The following is a 12,901-nucleotide window of genomic DNA, read 5'->3' as shown; positions in this document are numbered from 1 at the left end:
CCACCAGGAGGTTGGGGTAAGGAGGGGTGCCCTCATGGGCTTGCTAGTGCCAGCCTAGGCCCTGCCACTGCCCAAGGGGCAAAGTGGCAATGCCCAAGGAGCACGTTGGCACTGTCTGTCAGGCAGGGCCAGAGGGAGGTGGGGCCTATTGGGGAGGGGGAAATCGGTGAGTGCTGCCACCAATCTGCATTTGGAGGTGACAGAGAGAGGGAGGCCAGTGATGTGGGATTGCAGAGCTGACCAGCGATTGCAGGGCCACTGCACATGCACCAATCTCTGTGCCGATAGATTGGTGCATATATAGTGGCCTGCTCAGCACTATGCTACTGGCCTTTCCAGTGGGATTAGGCCCCACTCTGGAATTTTAATGAGGTTTACGCTAGGGCTGTCTGTGATGCACAGTGTGGGAGAAATTATTTGAATATCCTACTGAAAAACCAGCGGGATTTAGAACATAGAACACTACAGCACAAACAGGCCCTTCGGCCCATGAGTTGCGCCGATCACATCAACACCTATCTATAACCCCCAATCCCATAAAACCCCATATACTCATCCAGAAGTCTTTTAAAAGACCCCAGCGAGTTCGCCTCCACCACCACTGACGACAGCCGATTCCATTCACTCACCACCCTCTGAGTGAAAAACTTACCCCTAACATCACTTCTGTACTTGCCTCCCTGCACCTTAAACCTGTGTCCTCTCGTAGCGACCATTTCAACCCGGGGAAATAGCCTCTGAGAATCCACCCTATCTATTCCTCTCAACATTTTATAAACCTCTATCAGGTCGCCTCTCAACCTACGTCCCTCCAGGGAAAAGAGACCCAGTTCCCTCAACCTAACTTCATAAGGCATGCCTCCCAGTCCAGGCAACATCCTTGTAAATCTCCTCTGTACCCTTTCAATAACTTCTATGTCTTTCCTATAGTGAGGCGACCAGGACTGCGCACAGTACTCTAAATGAGGCCTGACCAGGGTCTTATAAAGTTGCAGCATTACCTCCCGACTCCTAAACTCAATCCCTCGATTTATGAAGGCCAGTACACCATACGCCTTCTTGACCACCTCTTCCACCTGCGAGGCCGATTTAAGAGTCCTGTGGACCCGGACCCCAAGATCCTTCTGCTCCTCAACACTACCAAGACTCCTGCCCTTGATAGTGTACTCGTTCATCCCGTTGGTTCTGCCAAAATGGACGACTACGCATTTATCCACATTGAAGTCCATCTGCCACTTCTCCGCCCAGTCCTGCATCCTATTTATGTCCTGCTGCAACTTTTGCCATCCTTCCAGACCATCCACAACACCACCGACCTTCGTGTCATCAGCGAACTTACTTACCCATCCTTCCACTTCCTCATCCAGGTCATTTATGAAAATGACAAACAGCAAGGGTCCTAGAACAGATCCCTGGGGCACTCCACTGGTGACTGACCTCCATTCAGAAAAAGACCCATCCACAACCACTCTCTGCCTTCTGCAGGCAAGCCAGTTCTTGATCCACAAGGCCAAAGGCCCTTGGATCCCATGCCCTCTCACCTTCTCAAGAAGCCTTGCATGGGGGACCTTATCAAATGCCTTGCTGAAGTCCATGTACACCACGTCCACGGCACTTCCTTCGTCAATGTGTTCAGTCACATTATTGAAGAACTCAACTAGGCTCGTAAGGCACGACCTGCCCTTGACAAATCCGTGCTGACTATTCCTGATCATGTCAAACCTCTCCAAATGGTCGTAAATCTTGTCCCTCAGAAGCCTTTCCATCAGCTTACCAACCACTGAGGTCAGACTCACCGGTCGGTAATTTCCCGGGCTATCTCTGTTCCCTTTCTTGAAAATAGGGACTACATCCGCAATCTTCCGGAACCTCTCCCGTCTCCATTGACGACGCAAAGATCATCGCCAGGGGCTCTGCAATCACTTCCCTCGCCTCCCACAGTATCCTGGGGTATATCCCATCTGGTCCCGGAGACTTATCAATCTTGATAGAATTCAAAAGTTCTAACACATCCTCCACCTTAATATCCACAAACTCAATCTTTTCCATCTGCTGCAAATCCGTAGCAAAATCTCCCAGATCAGCTTCCACCGTGAATACTGAGGCAAAGTACTCATTAAGCACCTCTGCCATTTCTTCTGGTTCCACACAGACCTTACCCCCTTCACCTTTTATAGGTCCTATCCCTTCTCTTCTCATCCTTTTACCTTTCACATATTTATAAAAGGCCTTGGGATTCTCCTTAATCTTACCCACCAAGGTCTTCTCATGACCCCTTCTGGCTCTCCTAATTTCCCTTTTAAGCTCCCTTTTTACTCCAGTTTTTTTACATGAATTCGGCACTTAGAATTTGTTTTGTGAGAATCCTTATTTTTGCTTATTATGTACTTTGAGATGTCTGAATTTATTTACAGTTATCATCCTACCTAGTTTAATATCTCTGCAAACCTTGACAAATTCCTTGATTTTCTAATTCAAGTTACAGATAAAAACTGGGGCTCCAGATGTGATCCTTGAAGACACAGTCCATTAGGGCAGCATGGTGGCACAGCGGTTAGCATTGCTGTCTCACAGCATCAGGGACCCGGATTTGATTTCCGGCTTGGACCATTGTCTGTGTGGAGTCTTTATGTTCTCTGTGTCTGTGTGCATTTCCTCCTGGTGCTCTGGTTTCCTCCCACAAGTCTGAAAGACATGCTGTTATGGTACATTGGCCATGCTAAATTCTCCCTCAGTGTACCTGAAGTGCCAAAGTGCAGTGACCAGGGGATTTTCAAGTGACTTAATTTTAATGTTAATGTTAGCCTACTTGTGATGCTAACAAATGAACTTAATCTTTAAATACTGTCCACAATTCTGATACTGACCCTTTTTATTCTACCTGTTTCCTCCTTCAAGACAGTTTCTTATTCATGCTGCAGAGCCCCCTCTTTTAATTAGGCTATATACACTGTCACCAAACTTTATTTAGAGTTTTTTAAAGTTGCCTTTGCACTTTGTATGTTCAAGATTGTTTCCAAAATTATATTAGATAATTCATTGATGCTGTTGACCTTTATAGACACATGGTGAAGTGGAACGTCGCATTGTGTCACAGCTGCTCACTTTGATGGATGGTTTGAAGCAGCGGGCTCATGTGATTGTTATGGCAGCTACAAATCGCCCAAACAGCATTGATCCTGCCCTTCGACGATTTGGTAGGTTGAAACTCCTGTTGTGTAAGTGAGGCACGTGGTGTTTGTTTATTTGTGCATAGTAATTTACTTAATAATTTGACTTGCAGGCCGGTTTGATAGAGAGGTGGATATTGGTATTCCTGATGCCACAGGTCGACTGGAAATCTTACAGATTCACACAAAGAACATGAAGTTGGCAGATGATGTAGACCTTGAACAGGTTTGTAAATAACTAACAGGAGATGTTGCTATCCAGCACTCAAATTTAGTAACTTTTTTAACTGTTCAATATGCTAATTTAGAACAATGAGCTATACTAAAAATAATTTAATATTTTGACTCAGCAGCCGTATCTCACGAATTTGATTAAATTGCCAGTTGTTAAAATATTGTGGAGTAATGATGCCCCAGTCGATCTTCTGTGACACATTGCAATTTTAAAAAATGCTTGATATGATGCTATCGTTGGCACATAACTTATTTTGCATGGAAAGCATATTCTTCGATCTCTATATTTGTGAAAAAAAGCACAACTAGGATGAGAAGTAAAAGACATGTAATTCAACCACGTGCAGAGAGAATTATTTGATCAATTAGGACTAATATTAATGACTGTTTTGGTCATCAGGAGCTATGGGGGGAGATGGTCAGAGAAGCAGAGTTGTGGTCAAGAGCACAACATGGGGGATGAGCAATGCTCCAGGAGAAGCATTGCATGAAAGAAGCAATGTTGAAGAAATGAAAACATTTGGTTGATAAGTGGGAGTCAATGGCAGAAAATCTGGGGAAATGGAAGCAGAGTCACTTGGAAAAGAAAGGCAGAGAGGCTTTTCTTTTCCAAGATAGTGAGGAAGGGGACAGAAAAAGATGTGTGTGAAATTGAGAAACCTGTTTAAAATTAAAATTACATGACTTATTGGAATTACTAAAGCATTTCTTGAAAGATTGGTGGATGAATTTGAAGGTTTTTTGAGTGATGGTAGGTTTCTCATCATTTCTCATGATGAGCCATATTGTCATTTACAATTTAATATTTTTATTGTCACTGTCGCTGGCATGCTTACTAATAATATGACACAGTATTTAGGCAGCAGAAAGTAAGTTGAAAGGAAGAGTCTACATACAAAAATGTCCAAATATGTTGATTTTTTTTGTAATGTGCTCATGGAATTAATACCAAGTGTGGTCTTTAGGGGAGGATGGTGAACAGTTTGGAAACACTGATACTGTTCAGTTCGTATTTTAAAGTTGCATGTTCTGTCTTTTTACGTATTCTGATTATAAATTTGTGTCTTGATTTATAACGGCAACTGCCTAGTGAAACACTTACCTGCCATTGCAATTTCTACCAGAGGAGGTGCTGCTGTGCCATCTTTATTGATTTTTTTTTGGGCAGTGAGTCTTACAAGAGAGATTGCTTGCCTGTTTAGAGATACTGTAATATGCCTGAATTCTGGGGGTAACTGGCTGGTTTTTGCTTGTAGAATGTTACCCATCATCTATAGTATATAGATAATGCAATATTTTACATCCCAGGTAGTGGCCACTTATGCCTATGCCAGCTCTCTGATTCTATTTCATATTCTTCTTGGGTACCTTTTTAATATCCAATATATAACCACTTTTAAAAGCTACTATGGATTCTGTTTACACCATAGTTTCTGGTGGTGCCCTGCATATCCTAATAACCTTTCATTTAGTCTCTCCTTTTGTTCTTCTGGTTATCTGAAATTAATTTCATGTAATTGCAACTTGCTGACCAATATTTACAGTTTCTTCTGGTTTTAGTTCTATCAAAACTTTTCATAAGTTTCTGAACTTTAAATCACCCTTGTAACCATTTTTTTAATACTCTTAATATTAAAGGCTTACTCGCATCCCTCACTATGCAATGCTTGTATATTGTATTTCTGAATTTCAAAACTTGTTTATAACATTTCTGAAGCAATGCATGTGTAATTTGTTTTATTCAGTCAAATGTATTGCATACGGTGGCAAGTTATTGAAACGTTGAAGTACAAGTTAAGATGGATGGGTTTTGCTTAGTAAACACTTTTCCTTGTTTTAGGTTGCCAATGAAACTCATGGTCACGTTGGTGCCGACTTGGCTGCCTTATGCTCAGAAGCTGCTCTTCAAGCTATTAGGAAAAAGATGGATGTTATTGATCTGGAAGATGAAACAATTGATGCTGAAGTTATGAATTCACTTGCAGTTACCATGGATGATTTCAGGGTAGGACTTCCCTTTAATAAAGAGACCAAACTTATTGTGTTTCTGTTTGTAATTTGAGCTAATTTATTTATGCAATATAAGTTACTACATTGTTTGTTTTATAGTGGGCTTTGAGCCAGAGCAATCCTTCAGCGCTGCGTGAAACCGTGGTTGAGGTTCCTCAGGTAACGTGGGAAGACATTGGTGGACTGGAGGATGTGAAGAGGGAGCTTCAGGAACTTGTACAAGTAAGCTGTTCTGAGATTTTAGATTTTCAAATTGAGTGGTAAATTTACTGATCTGAAATAAAGACTGGAAATTTTCTTCCATTTGATGAATTGACATAAAATTATGACTGTCAAATCAAATTGAACTGAATAAATTATTTATTATAGCCAAATTGGGACTGTTTAGCATCAATTTTGTGATATCAATGGATCATTTACTTCCCCTTTGTCCCCCATCTCCCAAGGTACAATTCTTGCTGGAATATTATTTGACAATGACTAATATTCTTTTGATATCTTGTCCAAGTGATGTGTCTAGCTTTGAGTCTAGTTAGTAATTGTATTTGGCCTATTTGATTATTGTCACGTATGTGCTGATATATTCCAGCAGGAGCCATTGAATTGCAGTTGAGTGTGGCAATCCAGAAAACATTTTTCTTTTTCCCCTTCCCCAGGGTCAAATTGTGGTGGCCCAGCAGAAATGAATTAACTTAGCTACAGTCCAGGAAATAAACCTGGCAGCATTCAATCTTTGTGATTTATCTGTCAATCCACTTTGAATCTTTATTGTGTAGTTGTTGAGAGACTTTTTGGATAATTGAATTCATCTTTTACCAGGGTTGAGATATTTCATGAAAAGTTATATGAAACATAACACACGTTTCTTTGTTTGCTTTTAACAGTATCCTGTGGAACACCCAGACAAATTCCTGAAATTTGGCATGACCCCCTCAAAGGGTGTACTTTTTTATGGACCACCTGGTTGTGGTAAAACTTTGCTGGCTAAAGCCATTGCAAATGAATGCCAGGCCAACTTTATCTCGATCAAGGGACCAGAACTTCTTACCATGTGGTTTGGAGAATCTGAGGCAAATGTCCGCGAAATCTTTGATAAGGTATGTAGTGAAAGTGTATTATTTAAAATAATTGCTTTTTTTATGAAGAGCATAAATTTGACTCAAATGTTTATATTTAGTAGTGTTTTGACATTGTCCTTCATGTTTTTGGTGTTATGTACCCTGAGCAAGTATTTATTTTCTTTCAGATTTATTTGTGACCAAGGCTCCTTTTGAAAATGTTTGAGCTCTTGTCAGCAGATATTTCCACTGATTTGTCCAGTAAGAAAAGTAGAGTGAGTCAGTATTGGATACAGCTTAGGACTTCATCAGAATGAAAATTGGGTTTAAAGCAACACTATTGAAATGTTTTGAAACTTTGAATGTAGAGTCTTTTTAAATGTCTGTCATCATCAGCCACTCGTCTTTCCAGCATGATTATCTTCTGCACTCGTATAATTCCTTGATTTTCTTTGAAATAAACCAATAGGTTTTCCCATTTTCCATGAAAGACAGTTACACCAATGTTCCCTCAATATAATTAAAATGTAATCTGCAGAAGTGGCAAATGGCCTGGGTAATGAGTAGAGTGTCTAGAAATCACATTGTGCATCACTACTTCGTACAACACTTCACCCTAGTGGTTGGTACAGAGGTCACTATCTCCACGGACGGAAAACTAGGACAATAAAGTAATGTGCGTGTGTGTCAGAGCAGCTCCTTTAGGAAAACCATGTGCAGAGTGGAATAACAGAAAAAGAATTTGCAAGAGATGGTTCCAGTTGAGACCAAATTTCCAGAGTGTCCTTGGGACCTGAACCCGCTGTTCAGGTTCAATGAGAGAGTAAAGCAGAAAGAGTCCAGGCTGTGTGTGACTTTGCCCCTGCTGTTTCATTTTGATCTTTTTCATACAATGTAGGTTTCTATATTTTTTGAATGATCTGAAATTTGTCTGCAGTTGTAAAAATATTTATCTCAAACATTGTTGCTAGCTAAAAACCTATTCTATTATTTTCCAGCCTTCAGGGGAGCATGTAAAATGCCTAATTGTCTAAGCACATGTCAAGGATGTCTCTGGCTTCGGAATACTCTGAGGGAGAGGCTGAACAGCCAGAAGTCATTGTCTTTTTCAGTATCAATAACATAAATAGGAAGAGGGCTGAGGTCCAGGCAGATTTTATGGAGCTAGCAAGCAGTACCTCAAATGTAGCAATCTCCAGATTATTCCTTGTGCTATGCGCTTATGATTATAGAAGTGGGAAGATTGAACAAATAAGAACATAAGAAGTAGAAGCAGGAGTAGGCTATCTAGCCCTTTGAGCCTGCCCCGCCATTCAATAAGATCATGGCTGATCTGAAGTGGCTCAGTTCCACTTTCCCGCTTTCTTCCGATGGTCAAAAAAGACCGTAGGAGGAGAGGTAATCAGCCGTGGATAATGAAGGAGGTGAAGGAAAGTGTTAAATTAAAAGCGGAGGCGTTTAGAGTAGCTAAGAGTAGTGGGCGAGAAGAGGATTGGGAGAGGTTTAAATGTCAACAAAGGTTGACGAAGAAGTTGATAAAGAAGGGTAGGAGAATCTATGAAGCTGGGCTAGCGCTTAATATAAAAAAGGATAGCAAGAGTTTTTATAAATATATAAAAAGGAAGAGGCTGGCTAGGGTGAACGTTGGTCCCTTAGAGGATGAGAAGGGGGACTTAGTGGTAGGGGATGGGGATATGGCGGAGGTCTTGAATAACTTTTTTGTTTCGGTCTTCACGGAGGAGGACGTGAATAATTTGCCGGATGTTAGAGATGGAAAGGTGGTAGGACTGGAGGGTCTCGATGACATTACTGTTACTGGAGAGGTGGTGCTCGACAGACTGGAGGGGCTGATTGTGGACAAGTCCCCAGGACCGGACGGAATGCATCCGAGGGTCCTGAAAGAAATGGCGGAGGTGATGGTGGATGCCCTGGTGGTTATTTTCCAGACGTCGCTGGATTCCGGGGAAGTGCCGGAAGATTGGAAAACGGCTAATGTTACGCCGTTGTTTAAGAAGGGTGCCAGGCAAAAGGCGGGGAATTATAGGCCTGTTAGTTTAACGTCTGTTGTAGGTAAAATGTTAGAATCCGTCATCATGGAGGAAATAGCGAGGCACCTTGAGGGGAACTGCTTGATAGAGCAGACGCAGCACGGTTTCCTAAAAGAGAAGTCATGTCTGACAAATTTACTGGAGTTCTATGAGGATGTGTCTAGGGCGGTGGATAGAGGAGAGCCGGTGGATGTGGTTTTCCTGGATTTTCAGAAGGCGTTTGACAAGGTACCTCACAAGAGGTTATTACAGAAGGTCAGGGGGCATGGAGTTGGGGGTAGGGTGTTAGCGTGGATAGAGGACTGGTTGTCAAATAGGAGGCAGAGATTGGGGGTCAATGGGTGCTATTCGGATTGGCGGATGGTGACTAGTGGAGTGCCCCAGGGGTCGGTGCTGGGGCCTCAGCTATTTACCATTTATATAGATGATCTGGAGGAGGGAACCGAGTGTAGGGTGTCGAAGTTTGCTGATGACACCAAAATTGGTGGAAAGGCAAATTGTGCGGAGGGTGGGGAGAGTCTACAGAAGGATCTAGATAGGCTGGGCGAATGGGCCAGGAAATGGCAAATGGAATTTAATGTTGGTAAGTGCGAGGTGGTCCACTTTGGTAGGAATAATGGTAGGAAGGATTATTACTTACGTGGAGAAAAACTGCAGCAGGCGACGGTGCAGAGGGACCTCGGGGTCCTTGTGCATGAGTCGCAAAAACCCAGCTTGCAGGTGCAGCAGGTGGTCAGGAAGGCGAATGGGTTGCTGGCTTTCATCGCGAGGGGGATTGAATATAAAAGTAGGGAGGTCTTGCTGCGGCTGTATAGGGCGTTGGTGAGGCCACAGCTGGAGTACCGTGTGCAGTTTTGGGCGCTGTACTTGCGCAAGGATATTTTAGCCTTGGAGGGAGTGCAGAGGAGGTTTACTAGGCTGATTCCGGAGTTGAGGGGGTTGAGCTATGAGGAGAGGCTGAATAGATTAGGCTTGTACTCGTTAGAGTTTAGAAGAATGAGGGGAGATCTCATTGAGACGTATAAGATGATGAATGGGATGGATAGGATAGAGGTGGAGAGACTCTTCCCGCTCAGAAAGGATAGTAGGACTAGGGGGCATAGCCTCAAGACAAAGGGGGGACGGTTTAGAACAGAGTTGAGGAGGAACTTCTTCACTCAAAGGGTGGTGAATCTCTGGAATTCTCTGCCCGTTGAAGTGGTGGAGGCTGCCTCGCTAAATATTTTTAAGACGCGGGTTGATGGGTTTTTGATGAGAGAGGGGATTAAGGGTTATGGGGAGAGGGCGGGAATGTGGAACTGAGCCACGACAGATCAGCCATGATCTTATTGAATGGCGGGGCAGGCTCGAAGGGCTGGTTGGCCTACTCCTCCTATTTCTTATGTTCTCCCCATAACCCTTAATTCCCTTGCCTACCAAAAACCTATCTACCCGTGTCTTAAATATATTTAGCAAGGTAGCCTCCACCACTTCAACGGGCAGAGAATTCCAGAGATTCACCACCCTTTGAGTGAAGAAGTTCTTCCTCAACTCCGTTCTAAACTGCGCCGCCAGGCACCACCCACCCACCCACCCACCCACCCACACACACACACACACACCCACACACACACATCTCTTGAGGCTGTGCTCTGTAGTCCTGCTGTCCTTTCTGAGCGGGAAGAATCTCTTTACCTCTACACTATCCAGGTCCTTCTGCACTGTAGCATGCTGCAGCTTTTTGCCCTTTAAATAGTAATCCCTCCTACTATTATTCCTGCCAAAGTGGATAACCACACACGTGCTAACATTATACTCCATCTGCCAGCTCCTTGCCCACTCACTCAGCCTATCCAGATCCCTCTGCAGACTTTCCACACCCTCCGCACAATTTGCTGTTCCACTTTGTGTCATCAGCAAATTTCGTCACCCTACACTCAGCCCTCTCCTCCAGATCCAAATAGATGTATGCTGGAGAAATGAGGCAGGAAGAAAGGTTTTAGATTTCCCATGCATTAGGACTGTTGTTGGAGTGAGGGCTTTTGTACTGGCTGGATGAGTTGAATCTGAATAAAGCTGAGACCAATGTGCTTACGGGTGCTGTTTGGAAGCGTTCAAAAACTACTTTAGTGGGATAAGAACCAGGCCGTAGCTTTAGGGGAAAACAAGGTGCAGAAAGAATTGGGAGAGACAGGCTGTGCAAGAGTAAGACATAGTAAGACAGTAGGTGAGGTCAGAGTAAGGCAATGCAGTAAAATTTAAAATGGATATAGGTGAATACATGTAGCACAGTAAATAATGTTGGTGAGGTGTAGGCAGCCACGTGAAAATATAATGTGGTAATAACAGAGATCTGGCTTGAAGGACAAGACTGGGAACTAAATACTCTTGAATACATGTTACAACATTAATTAAGAGGCAGTGTTAGTGCTGAAGAGAGAGGATGTCCTATCGGGGTGAAGGATAACTATTTAGAACTAAACAATAACTCTATATTAATGACCTCCATGTGAGTGCACAGAGTGCAATTTTAAAATTTGCGTATGACACAAAACTTAGAAGTATTGTGAACTTTTAAGGAGGACATGTTCAAGAGGATGTAAGCTGATGGAATGGATGGACAGGAAGATGGAATTTCACGCAAAGAAAAGTGAAGAGACATGAGTGCCAGTACAAAATAAAGGATGTGATTTTAAGGACTGCAAGAGCAGAAGGACCTAAATTTTATGTGCATGAGTAGTTGAAGTTGGTAGCGCAGGTTGTGGAAGTAGTTAGCAAGGCTTCTGGAATTCTAGGCTTTCTAAGTAGAGACATAGAAGTATTAAAGAAAGTAAGTTTTGGCAATCATCTGCAGGACACTAGTTCAGCCTGAAGTGGAGTAGTGTGTCCAGTTCGCATGCCATCCTGATTTAAAAATATATAGCCGATGCTTCAATTTCAGTGGGTGAAAATGCATTCTCCCTGACAACACTGGCTGTATCTACACCAGAGAACAAAGAACAGTACAGCACAGGAAACAGGCCCTTCGGCCCTCCAAGCTTGTGCCACTCATTGGTCCAACTAGACCATTCGTTTGTATTCCTCCATTCCCAGTCTGCTCATGTGACTATCCAGGTAAGTCTTAAACGATCTCAGCATGTCCGCCTCCACCACCCTACTTGGCAGTGCATTCCAGGCCCCCACCGCCCTCTGTGTAAAAAACGTCCCTCTGATATCTGATTTATACCTCGCCCCTCTCACCTTGAGCCTGTGACCCCTTGTGATCGTCACCTCCGACCTGGGAAAAAGCTTACCACTGTTCGCCCTATCTATATCCTTCATAATTTTGTACACCTTTATTCAGTCTCCCCTCATTCCCCGTCTTTCCAGGGAGAACAACCCCAGTTTACCCAATCTCTCCTCATAACTAAGACCCTCCATACCAGGCAACATCCTGGTAAACCTCCTCTGCACTCTCTCTAAAGCCTCTAAGTCCTTCTGGTAGTGTGGCGACCAGAACTGGACGCAGTACTCAAAATGTGGCCTAACCAACGTTCTATACAGCTGCAACATCAGACTCCAGCTTTTATACTCTGTACCCTGTCCTATAAAGGCAAGCATACCATATGCCTTCTTCATCACCGCCTCCACCTGTGCTGCCACCTTCAAGAATTTGTGGACTTGCACACCTAGTTCCCTCTGTGTTTCTATACTCTTGATGGTTCTGCCATTTATTGTATAACTCCCCGCTACATTAGTTCTTCACATGGTTCTGCAGTACTTCCAGAAGCTCCCCAGCACTGCCTCAAGGGCAATGAAGGGAAAGCAATAAGTGCTAGCCTTGCAGCAATGCCCAAAGTACATGAATGCATAAAAATAATGTCCTGTAGAATATATTTCATAAAAACTGGTGGCCTTTATGTTAAGTAATTTCTTATGGTAAACTTTAGCGTTATTTGTGAATCCTTAATTCCAAATGTTCTCTGACCAGTCTTTGTCTTAATGAACATATAACAGATGGCCTTCCTCCACATTATTTTTCAGGCCCGTCAAGCTGCCCCTTGTGTACTGTTCTTTGATGAACTTGATTCCATTGCTAAGGCTCGTGGTGGCAACATCGGTGATGGTGGAGGTGCTGCTGATCGTGTTATAAACCAGATCCTAACTGAAATGGATGGTATGTCCACCAAAAAGAATGTCTTTATCATTGGTGCCACTAACCGCCCTGATATTATTGACCCTGCAATTTTGCGTCCTGGACGCCTTGACCAACTGATCTACATCCCACTGCCTGATGAGAAATCTCGTGGTGCTATTCTGAAAGCCAACTTGAGGAAGTCTCCTATTGCTAAGGCAAGTATGGTTTTTGTTTCTTTAAAATTAATATTTTGAAGTTGTTTGATATCAAAAAGTAGAATGAGCA

The 12,901-nt window shown here is 43.1% G+C and overlaps 1 protein-coding gene across 2 annotated transcripts in view; it reads left to right on the top strand.

Moving 5' to 3' along the window:
- vcp (valosin containing protein) overlaps nt 1–12,901 on the top strand; it is a 57,717-nt gene that overhangs the window by 35,578 nt on the left and 9,238 nt on the right. Inside the window, exons 9-14 of one of the 2 annotated variants that reach the window (XM_080184391.1) lie at nt 3,062–3,197; nt 3,284–3,396; nt 5,245–5,409; nt 5,514–5,636; nt 6,299–6,511; nt 12,523–12,831. In XM_080184391.1, the coding sequence (XP_080040517.1) occupies nt 3,062–3,197; nt 3,284–3,396; nt 5,245–5,409; nt 5,514–5,636; nt 6,299–6,511; nt 12,523–12,831 (1,059 nt within the window). Of the gene's footprint in view, nt 1–3,061; nt 3,198–3,283; nt 3,397–5,244; nt 5,410–5,513; nt 5,637–6,298; nt 6,512–12,522; nt 12,836–12,901 lie in introns of both variants that reach the window. The other variant, XM_080184449.1, reaches the window with a different exon arrangement.

Source organism: Carcharhinus amblyrhynchos, chromosome 1 (genome assembly GCF_965287045.1).
Source record: "Carcharhinus amblyrhynchos chromosome 1, sCarAmb.v2.hapA, whole genome shotgun sequence".
Classification (NCBI taxonomy): Eukaryota; Metazoa; Chordata; class Chondrichthyes; order Carcharhiniformes; family Carcharhinidae; genus Carcharhinus; species Carcharhinus amblyrhynchos.
This window is presented reverse-complemented; position numbering and strand designations above follow the sequence as displayed.